The 20,346-nt window shown below is 52.9% G+C and overlaps 1 protein-coding gene across 2 annotated transcripts; it reads left to right on the top strand.

Moving 5' to 3' along the window:
• The first annotated feature begins 470 nt into the window (after nucleotides 1-470).
• PNLDC1 (PARN like ribonuclease domain containing exonuclease 1) lies at nucleotides 471-19,644 on the top strand. 2 transcript variants are annotated; one of them, XM_004770849.3, is made up of 19 exons: nucleotides 471-1,427; nucleotides 1,872-1,929; nucleotides 2,228-2,301; nucleotides 3,598-3,637; nucleotides 4,364-4,487; nucleotides 4,647-4,735; nucleotides 6,549-6,649; nucleotides 8,108-8,184; nucleotides 8,359-8,502; nucleotides 8,982-9,051; nucleotides 10,574-10,659; nucleotides 11,788-11,843; nucleotides 14,687-14,751; nucleotides 15,144-15,197; nucleotides 15,385-15,427; nucleotides 17,084-17,183; nucleotides 17,488-17,663; nucleotides 17,792-17,890; nucleotides 19,179-19,644. In XM_004770849.3, exons 1-19 carry the CDS (start codon nucleotides 1,352-1,354, stop codon nucleotides 19,240-19,242), a joined length of 1,596 nt encoding a protein of 531 aa, XP_004770906.1. In that variant the 5' UTR covers nucleotides 471-1,351; the 3' UTR covers nucleotides 19,243-19,644. The 2 variants fall into 2 exon arrangements, with proteins under 2 accessions (XP_004770906.1, XP_004770908.1); XM_004770851.3 differs by having other exon boundaries at nucleotides 17,488-17,581; nucleotides 17,792-19,644.
• Nucleotides 19,645-20,346: the final 702 nt, after the last annotated feature.

Here is a 20,346-nt window from a genome sequence, read left to right as displayed (position 1 = left end):
CTTATTTGGGCTCTTGATCCCTGACATGCAGAACCAGATGTGAAGAAGAAGGAATGCGGAGAGGAACCGAAAGTGGAGGTGGACAGAGCAGGGTTGGCTTATGCTCAGTTCGGCTTGATGTGAGAATCTGCTGGGTAGGAGAAGCAGCTTGAAGTGCATTCAGCGGAATCTAAAATGAAGCTGGGCTAGGTGGGCATCACCACAGCTCTTTGACAGGAGTCAATTAAATCAAGATAACTGTTTCTGGCTATCTAAGCCTGGTGTGATGAGAAAGAACCTGTAAGCATAACTGCTTACAGGTGGCTTCTAGAGCATTTCCCAATTTTTAAATGGGTGGTGGCCTAATCTCATATTTATACAGAAATGAAATAACATTACTATTTCTAATCTGAGTGATATTTTGTTTTTTTAAAATATTTTATTTATGAATGTTTGATATTTTAAAAAGATGGGTATGCACCAACTTTTTTTTTTTTTTTTTTTTTAAGTATGATTGGTTCTGAGAGGCCTTCAGAAAGCAGTGACTTAGTGGTCCCCTTGTGACCAATAAATACCCCAGTGGAGACATTTAAAAGTGTTTCTTATAGGCCTGATATTTCCTTGCCTCATCTTAAAGATTGGAGCATCTCACTTTGAAGACTGTAGTTGTAGAAGGCTTTTCAAACAAGTCTGGTGTCCAAGGGAAGATGTAAAGACCGAAGACTGGACCAGTGGCTTTGGAAATTGGCAATGACAATAATAGGATTCACCTGGACATAGGGGTTTTCTCTGCAAGGAATAGGATGGCTCTAGATCATCTCTTCACCAGATTCCCTCAGTCTGATAGGCAGTTCCTGAGGGTCTTTGGGGCAAGTTTGAGAGGGTATTACAGACGATGTTACAGACCAAACTGAAGAAATAGATGGGGTATGGGGGAGGGGACTGGGCCAGCTCACTAGGGGCGAAGTGCCCAGCTGAGCTGATTCCAACGTGGATGAGATGCGGCCCCGCCCCTCGCCACAGCTGCTGTGATTACCTCGCTACTGCTGTTCCTTCGGGTGCTGCTGGCCGGTCTGCGCGCACCCCTCTCCGGCCCTGTTTTCTACCACCCACTTAATACGCTAGGTCTACGTAAGTGGCCGCTTCCAGCAACCGCAGAGAAATCGCTGCGGCCACGGTGCCTGGCCTCTGGCTGTGAAGGCGGGATCCCCTGCAGCCCCAGCGTGCGCGGAGGTGCGCAAGCAGACACCTGTGGGCGGGCAGGGGGCGGCGCGCAGCCAATCGCCGCGCGAGCTCCTTAAGGCCGGCGGCGCGGCGGAAGCGCGTGGCAGCACGTGGCCGCACGCACCCGGCGCCCCGGAGCTGCGTGGCCATGGACGTGGGCGCCGACGAGTTCGAGCAGAGTCTCCCTCTGCTGCAGGAGCTCGTCTTGGGCGCTGACTTCGTGGGTAAGCCGCGGGGGGTCCCGGCAGTGTCGCCGCTCAGCTCTGGGGGCCCGTGAGCCTGCGGGGAAGGGCAGGGGCGGGGCGGGACGGGGCAGAGAGGTGAGGCCCAGTACGGACGAGCGCCAGGCCTCGGGAGGCTCCGATAGGGCCCCTCAGAAGGGCGGGAGAGTCCTCCTCCCTCCTGGGCGGTGGGACGTTAAGCAGCACCTACGGCCTTGGCCCCGCTCTGGCCCAGGTGGAGCCCGGCCCCTGGGATGACCGGCCTGGCGTGTCCTTGCTTTGGCTTTCTCCTTTTCGTCCCCTTGACCCCACCTGGCCTCTTGAGCACCGACGGTGAGCCGAACACGTTTGCCACCTGCAGCATTGACAGCAAGAATAGTGGGGCACTGGTCTGTGTCTGGGGACTCTTGTTTTTTTTTTTTTTTTTTTTTTTTTTTTTGCTCACAGGTCTGGACATAGAATTCACGGGCCTTCGCTCTAACCTGTCCCGCCCCCAGCAGATCAGGTAAAGTCAAAGCTGTCGGGGGTGCGTTCACCTGTGCCCTTGAGACTAGCATTCCGGCCATGTCCCCTTCTTTCTCAACAGGCCTCTTGTTGGCTTTGAGGGGGCAGGATGGCACTTTAGGGCGGGAAGGGGTGTCTGGGGACCTGACCTTTGTCCTCAAAATGCCGGTTAGTCTTCGCTAGTGGTCACAAGGTAAAATGCTCCATCTGGCTGAGAGGTGCCCACCCCACGGTGAGGCTGTGGCCCCTTCAAGCCGTCTCCTTGCGTGTGGAATGAAATGCCTGTTATTTCCCCACAGTCTCTTTGACTTGCCCTCGGACTGGTATCTAAAAACCCGCCACAGTGTCCAGCAGTTCACAATCTGTCAGATTGGTGAGTGTCCTTTTCAGCCTTTTGCTAGGAGTCCCTGAAGGAGGTACCTGTGTTGTCTTTGTGTTTCTTGCGGGTGAAACAGCCTGGACCCCTTTTGGAGCGACTGGCTGTGGTTTGGGATGCGTGTTTGGTTTTTGCCTGTGTTTTGCCTGTGGGCCTCCCACTGTGCAACAAAGCAGAAACCTAGTGTAGCAGCTCTGTTCTCCTGCCTCAGTTTGTCAACGTGAAGGAGTCTATACCGTCTTTCAAGAAAAAATGTGTATGATTTCTGTTTACAGAAATCTTATATCTTATATATCTTATATCTTATAACAAGATAAAGTTATAAGCATTTTGCCCTGCAACCTATTTTGCTAATGGGGCTTAGAGATCTTTCTCTATGGGCATAGACAGCTCTCCATTTGTAACAGTCACTTAGTATTCCAAACTGAATGGATTGATTGACTCAGTTTCCTGATGATGTACATTTGGGTGACCTTTTGTGTGTAATAGAACAAGTTGTATTGATTGTCCTGTTGTGTATGTATGTATTTGGTGTCCTTCCATTAGATTTTACCGACTCTTGCTTTTTCTATGAATGGTGAACATCTGTGTGTATGTTGCTCTCTCTCCTTGTTCTTTGCTATACTGTTGTGGTTTTTTACTTAATAGTAAAATCTCTGTGGAAAGTATATGAAACAGCATGTGGATATGTTTCTGTTGTCCTCCCCTACTTTGAAGCCTCCTTCACTTTGCGTAGGGTCTCTTTAGCAATATGGACATTTTAAAGCCGCAGTTGTATAGATTTTCACTTTTTTTTTTTTTTTAGCATTTACTCTGGTTAGTTTTTTAAATTTTTATTTATTTTTTTTTTACTCTGGTTAGTTTTAAAACTAGAAAAAATATTCTGTGTTTGAAGAACCATTCACCATTCTGTTTTAATAATTTCAGTGTGAATTATAATTTGACAGTTCTCCTGTTCCAAGTCTCTGTTTTCTTTTTTTAAAATTGTATTAGAGCGTGAGATGGGGGAAGGGCAGAGGGCAAAGGAGAAGCAGACGCCCCATGAGCCGGGAGCCCCATGAAGCGCTCACTGCCTGGACCCTGGGATCATGACCTAAGTGGAAGGCAGTTGCCTAAGCAACTGAGTCAGTCAGGCTCTATGTTTTCTTTCTTTAGGAGATAATCTTATTCTAAAGCATACACAGTATCTTTAAGTGCAAAGTATTGCATTAAGTGTTTCCTTTCTGAAGCTCACTTCTGAAGCTTACTTCTGGGACGTTTTCTTTGGTATTCATTTCCTCTTCTTTCTTTTAGGATTGTCTGTGTTTTCCAGTATTGAAGGAGAGTCAAACAAGTACGTGCAAAACACCTGGCTCTTGCCCGCTGATCTTCTCCACGTGCTCCCCTGCACCTTCTGCCTCAGGGTCTGAACCAGCTGGCCCTGGACACTCCATAGTCTCCTCTGCTTCTGTGCCTTTCCACGCAGCTGTCTGCTGCAGCTTCTGGCTCTTCCGAGTCTCTCCCTGCACAACCTCTTTCTTGGGGGCCTTTCCCAGCACTTAAGTGCTCCTCTCCCCATTTCTGTGTCTGTGCCCTCAGAGTAGCAGTTCACACGGTGTCGGAATGAGGGCGTTGTGGCTCCAGGCACGGGCAGTCAGGATGGGGGCTAGGCTCTTCCCTGTGGGCAGGATCTCTGCCTTTTTCCTTTGGCCCCAGGGCTAGTTAGTGCTAGAAACAGCCAACATTCAAATACTCTTAGAATGAAAGGAGCAGCCTGCTCTGAAGTCAGCTCTGTGAGCTAGAATTTTAAAAATTGTTTCAGCTTTTCATTCTTACATTAAAAAAAAATTTTTTTTAAGATTTTATTTATATGACGGAGAGAGACACAGTGAGAGAGGGAACAGAAGCAGGAGGAGTGGGAAAGGGAGAAGCAGGCTTCCCACTGAGCAGGGAGCCGGACGCGGGGCTCTATCCCAGGACCCTGGGATCATGACCTAAACCAAAGGCAGTAGTTTAATGACTGAGCCACCCAGGTGCCCCTCTTACATTTATTTATTTATTTAATTTTGTTTTTTTATAGGTATGTAGCCCATTCATGTAACTTCTTTCTCTTCCCGACGACATTTGGGATTTTGGATTCAGAATTCTCTTTCCAGGCTTCTAGTGTTCAGTTTTTGAATCAGTATGGCTTCGATTACAACAAGGTATGACACAGAGGAGGGAAGTGGGAAGGTTTTAAGGTTCTCTGGTCCAGCTGGGCTGAGTCCATTTCCTGTCCACATGAACTGTACAAGGAAAGCTGCTTTTCCCTCTGCCCCCCTGCCCAGAGGATGCCTCTACTAGTCTCCTTGTTCCTCGTCTAGTTTCTCAAAAATGGGATCCCATATATGAATGAAGAGCAGGAGAAGAAAATTAAACACAACATCCTGACTGGAAACTGGAGAGTTCGCAGGTAAAACCTGTTTCTCTGGGGCTTCAATAGTCTCTGTGCCGCTGTTCTGAGTTTTCTGTGGGTTTGGCGTGCTGGCCAGGGTACGGGTGCGGTGACTTCAGTCCATCCTCTTTAGCTGGGGTGGCTTTGGCAGCATGTGATCGCCAAACACGACAGCTTGAAGTGCTGATGGTTCTGTTCCTCACCAGAGAGGAGAGCCGTCCTTCTGCACGGAGTGTGACTTTCATGTTGAAAAGTGAAGGGGAGGGGCGCCTGGGTGGCTCAGTGGCTTAAGCCTCTGCCTTCGGCTCAGGTCATGATCTCAGGGTCCTGGGATCGAGCCCCACAATGTGCTCTCTGCTCAGCAGGGAGCCTGCTTCAACCTCTTTCTCTGCCTGCGTCTCTGCCTACTTGTGATCTCTGTCAAATAAATAAAATATTAAAAAAAAAAAAAAAAGTGAAGGGGAGAAAAGGAAAGGCACCGGCTCTTCACTCAGTACTCAAATGAAAAAGCAGGAGCTTCATTCCAATGCTGCAGAGGAAAAAGCAGGAGCCTCGTGGACTCCCTGTGAGAGGTTGTGCTGGCCTTCAGTGCCATCTCAGGGATGTCTCACGGTAAATTAGACGTAACCTTGATGACACCAGTCATGTGCCTTGGCCTGGACATATTGCCCCGTGTTCTTGAATCTGTATGCTCCTGAGGGCAGGTCTCTGCCTTTTTAAAAAATCCTTCATTTATTTTTAAGGACTTTTATTTATTTGACAATGAGAGACCACAAGCAGGGGGAGCAGCAGAGGGAGAGGGAGAAGTAGACGCCTTCCTGAGCAGGGAGCCTGATGCAGGGCTCGATCCCAGGATTCTGGGACCATGATCCAAGCCCAAAGCAGATGCTTAACCAATTGAGCCACCCAGGCACCCCTCTGCCTTTTTTCTTGAGCTCCCAGTGCTGGTTCTCCTACTTAAAACCACTACTACTACGGAGCTAGGACCAGGAGTGATGGAGTGACAGCATTGTGGTCCCCTGGGCCCCAGGCAGGTCGTGCTCACAGAGTCTGGAGCTGAACTAGTCATCTCAGCTCTTTGTACTTCAGGTTTTTTGCCTGTATCAGGAGGGGAGGTTAAGTTAGACCAATTTTAAACTCTGGAATGTTATGATCGAATATTGGGTCCAGATAGCTATGTAGTATTGGATGGTTTCTTTTTTTAGGTAGGCTGTACAACCAATGTAGGGCTTGAACTCAATCCCAAGATCAAGAGTCATGTGTCCCACTGACTGAGCCAGTTAGGTGCTCCTAGAGGTGACTTTTAAAATTTTTTCTTCCCCTGAAATCCTTATTCTTGGGTTTTCACATAAAAATATAGCTTTTTGTAAGGGAAGGTCTATTTGAATTTTTCATCTTCTCTTATTTTCAAGTGTTGGAGAAAAGTCTTTCCTCATCTCAAAATAACACTGTTTTCTTCTATTTCTAATGTAGAAGCCACGCTTACCAAAGTTCTGTCTTTTCCTTATTTCACCAGATGGTGCTTTTTTACCCCCAAAGCTGAATTAAGCAGACAGGCCTGACAGTAGTGTTTAGTGTTGGCTAGCTCCCATGCAACCCAGTAAAGCGGAAAGGGATGAAACTTGCTCCTGCGTTTGGATGGGAGAGAATCGGCTGAGTGTTTGGTTCACTCTTGCAGAACAAGACTCAGAAAATAGTCTTTTCTGGGTCCGTTTTGTTGCTGAGCTCCCAATGTTAAACCCAGAGTCCTCCAAAACTCTTGTCGTGTTAACATCGCCCGAAGGCTCTGGTGGTTCTCTCTAGCATCCCACTTTCATGTGCCTGTTTCCAGTTCTCTGGATAAAGACCAGATCAAGGTGGTGATCGATGAGGTGACAAGGTGGCTGGACTTGGCAGAGGAGGGCGACTGGATGACTCTCCCTGGTATCACTGGTACGGAGGAGGCCGCGCGCCCGGCCTGCGGGTGTTGGGGCTGGGCACTGTCGCATGCAGGGCTTGTCGGGTGCGTACGCTCTCCTTCCTGGGGATCCTGGCCTTGGCTCAGCACACGTGTTGTCCCTGGGGTTAGATAAAGCCCTGGCCCCTGACCCCAACTCAGAAGCGGGAGGCTTTTGACCTATTTTGACTTTTAAGGTTAAAGATGTCCAGATGTTCAGGGTCCTCCTATTACCCCATCCCTGAGAGCCTAAGTTACTCTTACTTACTTGTGTTCATCTCTGGACCTTTTTACCCTCCATGGCACAGTGTGGAATCACAATGAACCCGCCCTCGGTTAGTGGTCCTTGGGCTTGGTCTCTGGACTCCTGGGGTCTCGGACCCTTTCCAAGGGGTCCACCAGCTCAAAAGTATTATCAGAATCTCACTCTGTGGTCACTTGCCATTGTCACCAGGCATATGCACGGGTAGTGCTGGGGGGTGGCGGTGGGTAAAAGCGCACGCTGGAGCAGGCCTTCCCGGGGGTCCTTCTCTTCGTCGCCACTTCCGGTTTAGAAACGTGAAATCTAGTTTTTATGAATGACCTTTGTGGTGCAGAAGTCCCTTTATTATAAAGAAGAAGTCTTTATTACATCTCCGCCTTTGCTCATCCTTTGATTTCACTGGGTCCAAATACACGTGCGTAAGACCTTGCTGTTGCAACCGCAGGGCAGCGCTGCTCTGGAGGAAAACGCTCATGCACGTCCGAGCTGGGAGCTCAGTCCGCGCTTTTTTCTTTGAATGGAATGTCTTTTTTATAGGAAAGAAGGGACTGTGGTTATTCTGATTTGGGTATTTCAGTCCTTTTCTCAAGTGAGAAGAGTAAGCCTGTGTCACTTGCAGGAAAATAACTCCCAGAATTTGCTAGTGATAAAATTTGAGCTTTCCATTGAAACCCCAAATTTTGGAAAACTCCGGTCTGCCACTGTGAGCTTGACAAGCTTCCCAATACTGAGACCGTTCTGATGGTCCGTGGCTGTAGGTACAAGTGTCTTTGGTTGATCGTGTGTAACGTGTGAACATCAGAAGATTCTAGTAACTCTGCAAATCAATATTTTTCATGTAACCAATGCACAGTGCTACAAAATCATGGGCAGCAGCATAATGGGTTTATTATTTTAGAAGAGAACTTTACACTGTTCAATGTACATTGTTCTAAGGCGATGAATGTCAAAAGCTCTAACCCCCACACAAAGGATCACCAGGGTCATCCATCTCCCAAGTGACCCCTGGGATAGACTTCCAGAATGGACAAGAATGCTGTGCCGTCCCTGTCGTGGGGGCTCCTGGGCTTGGGTACACCTAAGAGCTGTCTCTCCTTTGTCTCCATGCGTATCTCAGCTTCTGCTTCTCCTGAGAGGAAGGTGAGCCACCGTCTGGGTGGTTCTGTACCAGCCTTGTGTTTCCTTGCCACAGGCTTCCAGGCTTTTGAGGTCCAGCTGGTGCTGCGGCAGGCCCTCCCCGACATCTGGACGGTCCCGAGAGACCAGGGGGTGAGTTCCCACCTGTGAGCGGGTGGTCCGGGGGCTCCTTTCTCACTCATTCCGCCAAGTCTGGCCTCTGAAAGGTTTTCTCCCGTCTTCTCTCTCCTTTTGAGATGAACCGCTTCTTTGGCTTCATTCCCAGGAACCCAGGATTCAGAGAACTTGTCTCTACTCTTGTCTCAGATAATAGTGAAAAAAGTGAGCAAACAGCATCGGTGGTATCTTGAGAACACCTCCGGTGATCGAGCGAGCTGTTGGAAGGAGAAGATTCTTCTCTCTGCAAGGGGTTTTTCCGTGTTTTTCCAGATGCTGGTGAAAGCCCAAAAGGTAGGGGAAAGAAATCTTTTTCTTGCTCTCTAGCAAGTGTTTCTGACCATAAAAATAGGCCGGGTCCTCCAACAAAAATAAGATTCCTTGAGATAAGTAGTTCTTTCCTGTCAGCAACTGGCTTCCTAGATCTGGTCTTGCTTTAGTGACGGGGAAAGTTCCTGGGACAGGAACGCTGTGTTCCTTCCCCTGTTAGGCACACGGCCACTGCACTACTAGCCGACCTCGGACTGCTGGGGGACGGTCTTCAGTTTAGACCCTCGGCAGGGACACCCTGCCCCACATCCCTCCTGTGCCCCACTAGACATCCTGGCACTGGAGGCCCTCGGCCACCTCTCATGAGGGTGCATGAAGTGGGGGTGGACTGCCGTGTGCTAGGATCGCTGTGGGTTCTAAAGCTATCCCCTCTGCAAGAGTGTGTTCACCTTGGATGTCTGTTTTTACACCTGGTCTCTGCACCTGTCGATTCCTCCAAGTAGCCCTTAGTGGGCCACAACATGATGATGGACCTGCTGCATCTCCACGAGAAGTTCTTCAGGCCACTCCCAGGTATGGGCGCACCTGCCACCCCCTCTCCGTCTTCACTTGCCACCTTGCGAGGGGGTGTGGGCCAGGGTCGTCCTCTGCTGTCTCCCCACGAGCCGTCGGCTTCTGCAGAGTCCCAGCACCTCTGTGCCTGTTCCCATCTTCCCGGAGTGGAAGTCAAGTGATTTTTTTGCAGAAAAGCTTTTGAATGGATACTCTGACCTCTGTTATGGACGGTGTCCCAGATCCTTGTTTAAAACCTTATAAAATCAGAAATGTGAGCAGGAGAGAGAAGCTGCCTTCAGTCTCTGCTATAATCCTAACACTTTGCTTTTTTCTCTGAGTTCTCACAGATTAGATCACACTATATAGTCGATTTTGTTTGCGTGTATTTCCGCTTACCCAAAGCATTTGTGTCATCGACCTAATAAATACCATGTCAGGGGCTGTGTGGCCTTGTCTCGTGGCTGAGCCATACTCTTTCATGACCGATGGTTCCCTGGCTGGATGTACAACAGGGTCGTGTAGCCATAAAAACATGGACTCGGGAGCCATACGTGGGTCCTCGGTCCATCCCTGGTTATGTTGTGAGCTCCAGCAAGGCACTTTCTCTGCTTCCTTGCCTATGAAATGGGTAATAACAGCACCAACACCCTAGCATCAGGGGATTAAAGGAAGTAATGTACACTATCTAGACGAAGAGAGTGAGATGGTTCTAAGATTTCCCAAGAAATGAATTGACAAAACATCCTAGTTGGACCATATTGAGAAAATCAGGAGAGAAGTAGGAATAAAATTCGTAGGCTATGACCCGAAAAACGAAGATGACAAAACAAAATTGCAGGGAGAGCCAGCGCTGGTAAGAAAGGGAAGGCGGGGAGTGTGGCCTGGTCCTGCGGGAGAGGTGTGGGCCCGGGGCGGGTGAGGAGTCGGGCTGTCCCCTTATGCAATGGGAAGCCACACGGAGGTGCCGAAACCTGGGCAAGTGGTCCACAGCACAGCCCTGCCCGCTGAGCAGTCTGGGAACACACACCCGGAGAAAAGCACTGGCAAGTTGCTTGCTTGGGGAGTGGAATGAGGAGAGCAAGGCTTGGGTTGGTTTCGCAACAAACTTCTTTAAACTATATCTAAGCAGGCCTTTGATCAGTCGATCAATAGCTTAATTCCTTATTGGGGCACTTCCCTCACAGTTTCTAGCTGAATTTTCTTGGATCGTCTCTCAATGGCCCCTTACAAGTGACGATTTCATGTCTGTCTTTTCAACAGCACTTCTTTCTCCCTTCTGTTGGCTAGAACCTTGCAAGCTACATTAATGTTGACCGTAGACAATATCCCGAATCTAATGGGAAGCCAGTTGGCCTTGACCACCATGAATGGCGATGGGAGCTTGATCTATCCATTCTCAATAGTCAGGGGAAAGGAAGTTTTTCACTCCCATTTTGTTCTATTTGTTGCTTTATTTGTTAGTGTTGGGGACAAGCTAGGTTGGAGACTCTCCCTCCCCATGTTTACCAGCCAACTCCTTTCTCTCTGGTCTGTCAATCAGAAAGCTATGATCAGTTTAAGCTGAACATCCACAACCTGTTTCCTGTTCTCATTGACACCAAGAACGTGACCAAGGATATCTGGAAGGTACCAAACGGGACTGCTTTGGGTGGAGGAGTGCTCTGTTCCAGTCACACTTGACTTTCTCTTTTTAAAAATCGTTCCTGGAACCTTTCTCTCCTCTTTTACAGCCAGTACTGGCTTCCTTCGTGTGTTAGCATTGGCTCGCCCCGTGAGCTTCTGTTTTCCTTCCCTCATTCAGGATCCCATGTTTTGAATGAGTTACATGGAGCGTGTCTGATCTACATCAGCGCTCCGCACGACACCTTGTGCGGGGGCTCCATGTAAGCGCGGGGACTGTTTGCAGCCCGCTCCAAGAGCATCAGGCTGGAGGAGGCCCCGAAAGATCTTGACCGAGGAGTAAGGTCATGAGTTTTCCACCCTGAGCGCATTAAAGTCCCCCAGGGAAGCCAATCCTGACACCAGGGTCCCACCACCAGCTCCCTGAGGTTTCGAGGGATGGGGGAGGGGTGGCATTTCAAAAGCCCCCAGGTGGCTTGTGTTGTGCAGTTAGGGAGTGAACCGCATCTGGAGAAGAGAGGCACCCAGCTGGCTTAAATGCCTCTTTGAAGTTAAACTGAGGAACAGAGAAAGGGGAATCCAATCAGCATTTTAAAGCCTCCTTGCTCAGAGTACGTTGGTTGGTTACCGTACTGCCCGGGTGTCTAGCTCTTGCACGCTTCTGTGACACTGCTCGTGTAGCAGAGTCCTAGCGTGAGGCAGGAAGGACATGGACTGATCTGAGGGGACCCATGGAGACTCCTTGCCACACAAGAGGAGATGAGCTCTAGGGTGACCTGGCATTGCCCAAGACTCTCTGGTTCTTGGAGCACCTGGTGTCCTACGTGTGTGTCCTTGGCCATGGCCTGGCACCTTAGAGGCATACGTATATGGAACCCCTTAAACGCTTTTTTAAGGAAGGCAGTAGGGGTTGTTGCAGCTTTACTAGCTTCGGTTTTTGGGGACCTTCTAGGAAACCCAAGATTGCTAGGTGCCTGGACATCCTGATAAGGAATGAGGACACTGATGTTTGAGTAGAAAGTGGGGTTTGTAGGAATTATTTTGCAGGTTCTTTTAATGACCATTTGGTAATACGCAAAGCACATAAGAAAATTATAAGTTTTATTCTCCCTGATTTGTTTTTCATAATTTTAGGAACTGAATTTCCCAAGGGTTTCAAATCTTTCAGAAGTTTATGAAGTCCTAAACAGGTAAGGAAGGATTGTTTTTGTTTTGTTTTGGAGCCGCCTATAGAGCAGGGTTCTCACGGTGGGGGAGGATTCATTCCCCAGGACACACCTGCCAGTGTAGGGGCATTTTGGGCTGTGACAAGTGGGGCCGTACTGGTATCTGGAGGAAAGGCCAGGATGCACAGAACAGCCCCCCACGGCCTAGAATCCCCCAGCCATAGCATTGCCAGTGTTGGGGCAGGCAAGCCCTGTCTGGAGGGCCAGGAACCCATGAGATACCTACAGCTGTTGACTTGTGTGGTGGCTTCATTTCTCTTGATCTGTGTCTGCTTGCTGGCAGGCAGGGCTCCCGCAGATTGGACTATTTCCTTCCGCACCCTGATGTGTGTCATGGGCCTGCGGGCGGGCTGGTGGGTGCGCCCCGAACACTTGACTGAATGACCCCAGAACTAGGGGTGACCTTGACCTTTTTGTAGGAGAAGCAGCTCCCACCTGCCCTCACAGCCCTGACTGACTGAGGCCTGAGTTGTCCTGGTGGTGGGGGGAGAGGCACCGTGTCTGGGAAGCACCAGGGTCGGGGAGCTCAGCAGCTTCCTCCCTGGGAGGACCTGCGAACCCAGCAGCAGAGAGAGCGGGCGCCACATTGCGGCAGCTGAAGGGGGCACCTCTCTGCAAGAACAGATCTTGTCCTCTGCTGGTGGTGGTCCTCCGACCTCCTGCGTGGCGCTCCCCTCCCTGCAGTAGTCTCCTCCGGGGCCTCGGGCTCCATGTTCTCCCTACCAGGGTCCCCGGGTCCCCATTTCCAGGAAACAAATCCGAGGCCAAGCGCTGGTGATCTGCACTCCCTGCTCTCCCCCTGGAGACATTCCCGGCGCCGTCTCAGCAGCCGGCACACACAAGTGTCTCCTGTGTGCGGGGCCCAGGGGAGAGGGCTGCCCTCCGCCTGCCCGTCCAGCATCCTGCCCCGGGGTCCTCCCTCCCCTGGCGGGGCAGTGTCCCTGACGGGGCCTCCAGGCCGGCCGCCTCCTCGCCCTCCCCATCATCCTCTTCTCCTGGCCCAGAAACCGCAGAGCCTCCTCCCGACTCGGCTCCCTCCCTCTCTCCTCAGTCTTCCTTCTCTTTGTGATGCGCCTCTTCAGGAGCCTCTCTGTGGCCTTGGCCCACGGAGGTCGGGTTCTCTTCCCTCACGGAACTTGCTCTCGTGATCTCACGCGGTGCAGGCTGCTCCGTCGTCTCAGTCGAGGGCCGATGCACGAGGCACGAGGCTCGTGGAACAGACCTGCTGACGGCTCTCTGGTGCCTGCACCCCAGCCTCTCCCCACCCGTGCTTCGGTGGTTCCCCTGCCCGGACTTCTGGTGGGTTTTATAGTTTTCAGCCTGTTCCTTATGGGCGCTTGTCCTTCTAGCCATTTCTTAAGCCCCTTCGGGGTTGCTCCTTGGCCCTCTTCTTGCTCATTACTGTGTCCCTTGGGGACCTAAGGCGCTCCCTTAGTGTCAGCTACCACTGCCTGTGACCGTTCAGATCTCCAGGACACCCCCCCCCACCCCGCCCTGCTCGCTGCCTGGCTGCCAGGCCTTCCTGCCCACACGGCCACGAGCATTTTTAACTTGGCGTTGTTCTCGGTCCCTCAAACGCACCTCTGTGCCTGGAGCAACTCACACAAAGGCCTTATGGCCCCAGGGGCCATGCTGAGGGCCGTGTGCGAATGTGAAGGTTTTGTTGGAAATGCACAGGCTCTGAATGCAGACAAAGCCTGGCTTTGCCCCCCACCAGCTCACGAGCACCCTTGAGAGAATGACTGCATCTCTCTGAGCCTCCGTTCCACCACCTGTGACCTGAGGACTGTGGGGAACTCGCAGGTGCCGTGGAGATGAGTGTGCTCGGCCGCGGGAACAGACTCAGACCACGGCCTGCGCTCAGCCCGTGTCTACGCGGCGTCCGCTGCACACACTCTGGTTTTGTTGGGAAACGAAGGGAAGCTTTCCTCATTGAGCGCCCCCCTGCTGCCAGAGCCAGGAGCGGGCCAGCCACGACTTGTGGTCGGCTGACTCCTGTCTGTCTGGACGTTCTGCGTCTCTGGCGTCTCTCTGGTCTGCCCTTCCCCTGCGGGCCCAGCATCCTGGCCTCCGCCCCGCCTCTTTCATTCCAGGGATGGTAGAGGCCGCATGGGTACCCTGTGGCCTGTCCTGGCTCATCACCCCTGCCGCTGCAGTGAGGTTTTAAAATCTGAAGCCGATTAGGCTGGGTTTCTGGTCTGTTTTCCTGATGTTCCTGAAGATCATCTTTTGCGGCCCAGCCCTGCCCACAGGGGCTTCACCGCACCTTGTGCCTTGGCCTCGCCACCGGGCCTCGCTCCCTTTCCCTCGCTGCCTTTGCGTGTTCCCCCATGCTCGAAGTGCCAGCCGCCTCCACGTGGCTTCAGCGGCCCGAGTTCCTCTGGCTCAGGACTCCGGAGGTACCGCCTGCGTTGGGAGGCCCGCCCGCCCTCCTGCTCATGACCTCTGTATCCTCAGTGCTCCATGTGGGCCTCGGGCGCTGCAGCAGCGGGCCTAGGCTTGCGGACATCCCTTGGACTGTGGGGTAGCTCTGTGGTCCCAGCTGGTGTTGTGTGTGTCCCGGTGCCTCGGCTCAGCTGGACATGGGGCAGGTGCCCCGAGCGACCGGGCTGCAGCCTCCAGCCCTGCTGGGCTCCTCTACCTGCCCTGGTGCCCGCCTACCAAGACCCTACCTGCCTGGTCCCGTTTGTCTTTTGTTAGGCACCCCAGTCCTGAGGACCCCTTTTTGCTTATATGAACGCGGTAAGGAGAGACCGAGAAGGGCTTACTTGCAATGAGTCTTTTATCCTGTTTTTCTTCTCTACCAGCGACTTGAATCCGACCAGAAATTCCGGGCCAGTGGTCATTCACGCGAGCAAGTGTGAAAAATACGGTACGTTCCCGTGAGCATACGCCGCGCCACAGGCAGCCAAGTACTGAGGTGGCAGAATGAGGCCTGGCCTCCCCGTGGGCAGGCGTGTGGGAGGGTCATGGGGGGCGCTCCGTGTACCCCTCCTCGCAAAGGAGCCACCCCAGAAGGCATCACAGCTCCTGGGCTCTCCTGATCCCCTTGGGCATGTGGCTGGCATGCCGGGAGGCTCTCCGCCTCCGCTTCCTGCTGCTGCAGGGGCACCGGGCTGAAGACGGTGTGTGCCCTTCTCCCCACCCGCATCTCTGGAGGAAAGAGGGTGGTCGGTGGGCAGCTGGCTGGGGAGGAGACCCCTCGTCCAGGCCGTGTTCTGACGGCTGCTCTGCTCTCTCTCCTCTTCTGGGGCGCTGCTGCAGTGGAGACCAAGTACCCCCACGAGGCCGCGTACGATGCCTTCCTCTGTGGATCAGGTGAGAGTTGCTGTCCTCTGAAAGGGGACCTCCTGCTTTATCTGTGGTAGCCCCCCACCAGCCCGAGGCTCTCCATTTACTTCCAGGTGGGTTGTGTGTCACGGAAGTAAAGCAGAAGTTGGCATCTTGTGATGAGGTGATCCGGTTGAGCCTGGACGTGTATCACATCTCTAGCTTTCCCCTCCAGTTCTCCTGAAAGTGGCCCACTTGCTCGCATGGAGAGTGCGCGGGTGAGTGTTCCTTCCTTCCATCCTGCTCATCCAGTCATCCGGTCTGAGCCCCTGAGCCCTTCTGTCCGCTAAGCCCTCGGGGCTCCTGTGGCTCCCCAAAATGGGAGGGCGCCGAATGTTGTGGTGCAGAGACCGTCGCCGACTGGGCAGCTGCCCTCCTCCTCGGGATGGCATTTCCTTCCGTCCCGGCCTGCTCTGTGCTGGCGCGGGGCCCTTGTCTCCGCGTCGGGAGGACTCGTGGGGCGGGAGGCCACGGCAGTAAGGTCAGGTGCAGGGCCTCCCCCTGCCTCGGGCCTTCCCAGTGTGCTCTGCTGGCTTTGTCCGTTGGCCCTCCCCCATTTTTCACGACCACGGAAATCACGGTGAGGTGGGAGGGCGCCTCCGTGGGGTCCACAGAGGCGGGCTGGGGAGAGGGTTAGTGAGGCGGACTAGCGTGGGTAAGGGAGAGAGTCTTAAAATCCCAAGTTGAAACCTCACGTGCATTGCCCTCATGGCAGCATCGCCCTTGATGCTCACAGCACCGGGCCCCGAGGCACCAGGGCCACACTTGGAATCTGAATTCTAGAGCATGGTCCTTGGTGTACGTGTTTGTTAAATAGGATTTAGGCCTGATGGAAGAGCGGATCAAAATTGTAACAGGGTCTTCGAGGCTGACTTGGAAAATTTTCAGACTAATAAAATTAATAATGATTGTGGACTTATTTATTAGCTTTGGTGCTGCCTATGTTTTTTATTCTAGTAATGGCTATTATGCATAGAAATACCCTATGACCTACTGATGTGAGACTTATAGCTTACATAAGGAATCCAGCTTAAATAAGAAATCTGCCCCCTCACTCTTTCCTGTGCTTTGACAGCATCCAAGTGCTAGTGGGGAGGTACACGTGTGCCCAACGGGAGGGCCCCTAGCTGCAAGGGAGCCCCTGTGCCCTGCGTCTGGCACCTTCCATCCTTGTGTTCTAATCCTCTTGACCTAAAAACCCTCCTAGGTGTAGTGAAGTTCCGTAGCAGCCCGGACCTGCCTGAATGTGAGGCCTGTGGTTCCCCCCCAGACGTGGGCTCTGGTGTGTGGTCGTGTCTGTACCCAGGCAGGGCAGGCGAGGATGAGGGATGAGGGACAGCCCTTCGGGACGGAGGGTGATGTCCGGTCAGTGGGCCTTTGGACTGTGGCCTCTCACTAATTCTCTGAGCCACTGCTGATGTTGGTCAAGGAGTCCTTTTTTTTAAAGATTTTATTTATTTGATTGACAGAGATTACAAGAGACAGAGAGGCAGGCAGAGAGAGAGAAAGGGAAGCAGGCTCCCTGCTGAGCAGAGCCTGATGCAGGGCTTCATCCCGGGACCCTGCGATCATGACCTGAGCCAAAGGCAGAGGCTTTAATCCACTGAGCCACCCAGGCGGCCCAGTCAAGGAGTCTTTACCCAAGTGTCCCCGACGGGTGGTGACCACCTGAAGCTCTACTGTGTCTGGGGCCCCAGAGAGCGCTCTGTGGGGTCGGTGGGTTGGGGGAGGCCTGCAGATTTGGAGGGAGGGAGGGGAGAGTGGCCTGGGGTGGCACCCGCCCCTGTTCCGTCCCAGACCCTTTGCTGTGGCTGAGGACGTGTGCCTGACCGCTGGTGTGCCTGAATGCTTTGGGGTTTTCTCTTCCCCTGTAGTGCCGGCTCCATGCCAGAGCCCTCCTTCCCTCTGTACCTCGACGTGCTGGCTCCCTATGTGAACCAGGTGAATCTAATCCGAGCCGGGGTCCCTAAGATTGTGAGTAGCATTTCTTTTGCTCCTTTCCCCTACTCGGGCGTGTGCTGGGAATCAGCCTGGTTTCCTTGGGGACCTTTCCAAGGTGGTCTGGAAACAACCAAAATCAGAGCGAGAGGGTGCTCTCGTCCCGCTAGGCTTGCTCTTTCCGTGTGCTTTCCTGCCTTTCCCGACGTGGCTGCGCGCCTTCCTTCTGGTCCTTCCTGGCCCAGACACACTCTCTCTTAGCCTCTTAGGGTTTTCAGACCGGGAAGGTTGTCCGTAGGGATCGCAGAAAATCTCCTCTGCTCTTTCCCCCGCCTTCTAGAATTTCTCAGGTCCAGACTGCCCCAGTATCCGACCTCCCGTCCTCCTCCTCCGTGTCCGGAAGTGGCCAGGGGTCAACGAGCAGCAGGTCTACCGTGAGTTTCAGAATCTTTGCAAGTTCGATGTGCGGCGACTCTCGCGGAGCCAGTTCCTGCTTTTGACCAATAAGTTTAAGGAGTAGGTGCCTCTGCTCTCCACATGTCCCTGCGCCCTGCGGCCGCCCCTGCCCTTTGCAGCTGCTTGGAGCCTGCTTGGAGCAGCAGGTCTGACACTGGCGTGCCTGACCTAATAACGTCTCTTGGCAGTGCTCGGAGCATCCTGAAGGAGTACAGGGGCCACCCCACCCTGCAGGTGTCCCTGTACCGGTACTGGAGGCACTCCCCGAACATCAGCTGCCTGTTGCAGTGAGTGACCTGGAGCACTGTGCGGGTCCTGCCGGGGCGGAGCAAGGGCAGAGTTCACTCGCTGGGGGCGTGTGTGTGTTTAAAGATGGGTTTACTTGAGAGTGCACACGAGTGGAGGGAGGGGCAGAGGTGGAGAGAATCTGAAGCAGACTCTCAGCTGAGCGCAGAGCATGCATAACGCGGGGCTCGATCTCACAACCCTGAGATCACAGCCTGAGCCGAAACCAAGAGTCGGATGTTTCAGCAACTGAGGCAGCCAGGCACCCCACCAGCATGTGTTGTAAAGGAGTTCTCGTCAAGCGTGGTGACCTGAATGTCCTTCAGTAACACCAGACAAGCATTGACTGAATGTCCGCCGTGTCGGGTACTATCGTAGCTTCTAGGCTTCAGCAAGTGAAGCAAAATCCCTGCTCTCCTAGAGCTCATGCTCCAGTGGGAGGTAGCAGCGAACAAGTGAATTGCAGGATAGATCAGGTGACAAGTGTTTATTAAAAACAAGAGCAGATCAGGAGGTGGGAGTGGGGGGAGGGGGAGGATAAGGGAGAAGTGGGGAGCCCCTGAGGTCTCTAAGGAGGTAAGGGAATGAGCCAGGAGAGCAGTGGGGCGCACTGTCCAGGCAGTGGGGCAGAGGCCCTTGTGGGGAGGCGTCCGGGTGCCACGGGACTGTGAGAAGACCACGAGGAGAGGCTGGGGAGGAGCGTGGGCCCCACGGAGGGGAGGGGAGGGCCGGGCCGTGGGCGAGGGCCCGGGAGAAGCTGCAGGTGGCCGGAGATTTTCCACAGAGGTGGCTCTGCGTGCGGCAGACTGCAGAGGACGCGCAGGGCCGCGGAGGCAGGTGGGTGGACGGTCCGGTTGGGGCTTGGGCTGTGTGGTTTGAGTGGTCAGAGTCGGGTGCTGTAGGGGGTCACGGCCCGCCGGGAGCAGGGTCGAGTTTGGATCAGGGTTTTTGGCCTGCATACCTGAAAGATGGGATTGCTCTGACGGTTTTGGCCTCCTGGTTAGGAGCCATATCTACAGAAAACCAGACGCTTAAAGAAAAGCGTTTGGCTCCTAGGAAGTCTTTTCTCTGTCTGTCAACCTCTGATGTCAACCACTAGGAAAATGACTTGTCTGCGCGTGTCTGAGAGCCATTCTGCCCTCGAGGCAGGAGTTCATAGTGGGAGAATGATGGGAAGACAGGACATTCGGGTGAGCCGCTTGGGGGCCTGTGCATGTGTCCGCGCTTTTGGACCTGCCCGTTCCCCAGCAGCACGCCGCCGTCCAGGACTGTGCCCTCTCTCTCCTGCAGGGTCTGTGGCGTGGTCACCACCTGGGCCCTCCTGGCGCTTCTCCTCGGAAGACCTGGCCACTGAGGGCAGCCGGCAGCCCTTTCCCATCTCCGCCCCTCTCTGGGACAGCCATCCGTGTGGGCTTTTTTGCGGGTTTTGTTTGTGTAAATCATATTTTACTTGCAAACCAATCTGTGGTCCTTATGAGGAACTTTATTTTGAGGGTGAAATTCTGTAATGATTATCAACGATAAAGAAATCCTTAGATGTGGTACTTTTGTGGCCAGAACTTTTCTTTCTATAAATGGGGAGACGTCCGCATCTCGGGGAATTTTGGCTAGACCCCCGGAGGGTCTCACGTGCAGACAGACTAGCACGGGAGCTGGACAACAGGTGAACCAAAGGCTCTGTTATTTCTGGGAGAAAAATTCTTGGCCACTAGGCCATTTCCCAGACCTAAACCCCTACCAGCCTGAGTTTAGTAAAGTGGAAAAAAATGAAGCTAAGTGTCTGTGTGCATTTGTGATATTTTTGGTAATGTTTTTTGGTATATGATATTTAACATGCACCTCAGAAACAAAGATTACCTGTGCCACAGCTGTGTCCCTTGCCAAGGCCCAGTGTGATCTGCTTACTGTGTCCCCTTGTGGGGGGCCATGCTGGGGGCCACACTGGGGCCATGCTGCTCCACACCTCACCTTGCGTTATTTATTTATTTATTTTTTAAAAAAGATTTTATTTATTTTATTTGACACAGAGAGATCACAAGTAGGCATAGAGGTAGGCAGAGAGAGAGGGGAAAGCAGGCTCCCTGCTGAGCAGAGAGCCCAAAGCAGGGCTCGATCCCAGGACCCTGAGATCATGACCTGAGCTGAAGGCAGAGGCTTTAACCCACTGAGCCACCCAGGCGCCCTCAGCTTGTTGTTATTGTAGCTTTTCTCTATTGGGAGCTGAACTTGGTTGGGCTGTTTGCTCAACTGTGAACCTCACTTACTGACTTAGCAAAGCCTCCTTAAACTTGGGGTGAGGGGCACGCCTGGGTGGGCCAGGTCATGATAGCAGGGTCCTGGGATCGAGCCCCGCATCCGGCTCTCTGCTCTGTAGGGAGCCTGCTTCCTCCTCTCTCTCTCTCTGCCTGCCTCTCTGCCTACTTGTGATCTCTGTCTATCAAATAAATAAATAAAATCT

This window comes from Mustela putorius, unplaced genomic scaffold (assembly GCF_011764305.1).
Source record: "Mustela putorius furo isolate JIRA1106 unplaced genomic scaffold, ASM1176430v1.1 tig00000450_pilon_pilon_pilon, whole genome shotgun sequence".
NCBI lineage: Eukaryota > Metazoa > Chordata > Mammalia > Carnivora > Mustelidae > Mustela > Mustela putorius.
Note: the sequence above shows the minus strand (reverse complement) of the source record. Positions and strands in the feature narration are given on the sequence as shown.

Excerpts from the sequence above, each read along its gene's own strand:
- PNLDC1 (XM_004770849.3), top strand. The coding sequence starts at position 1,352 with ATGGACGTGGGCGCCGACGAGTTCGAGCAGAGTCTCCCTCTGCTGCAG. Across the intron at positions 3,638-4,363 it reads ATTGAAGGAGAGTCAAACAA|GTATGTAGCCCATTCATGTA; the intron begins GTACGTGCAAAA and ends GTTTTTTTATAG. Across the intron at positions 11,844-14,686 it reads GTTTATGAAGTCCTAAACAG|CGACTTGAATCCGACCAGAA; the intron begins GTAAGGAAGGAT and ends CTTCTCTACCAG.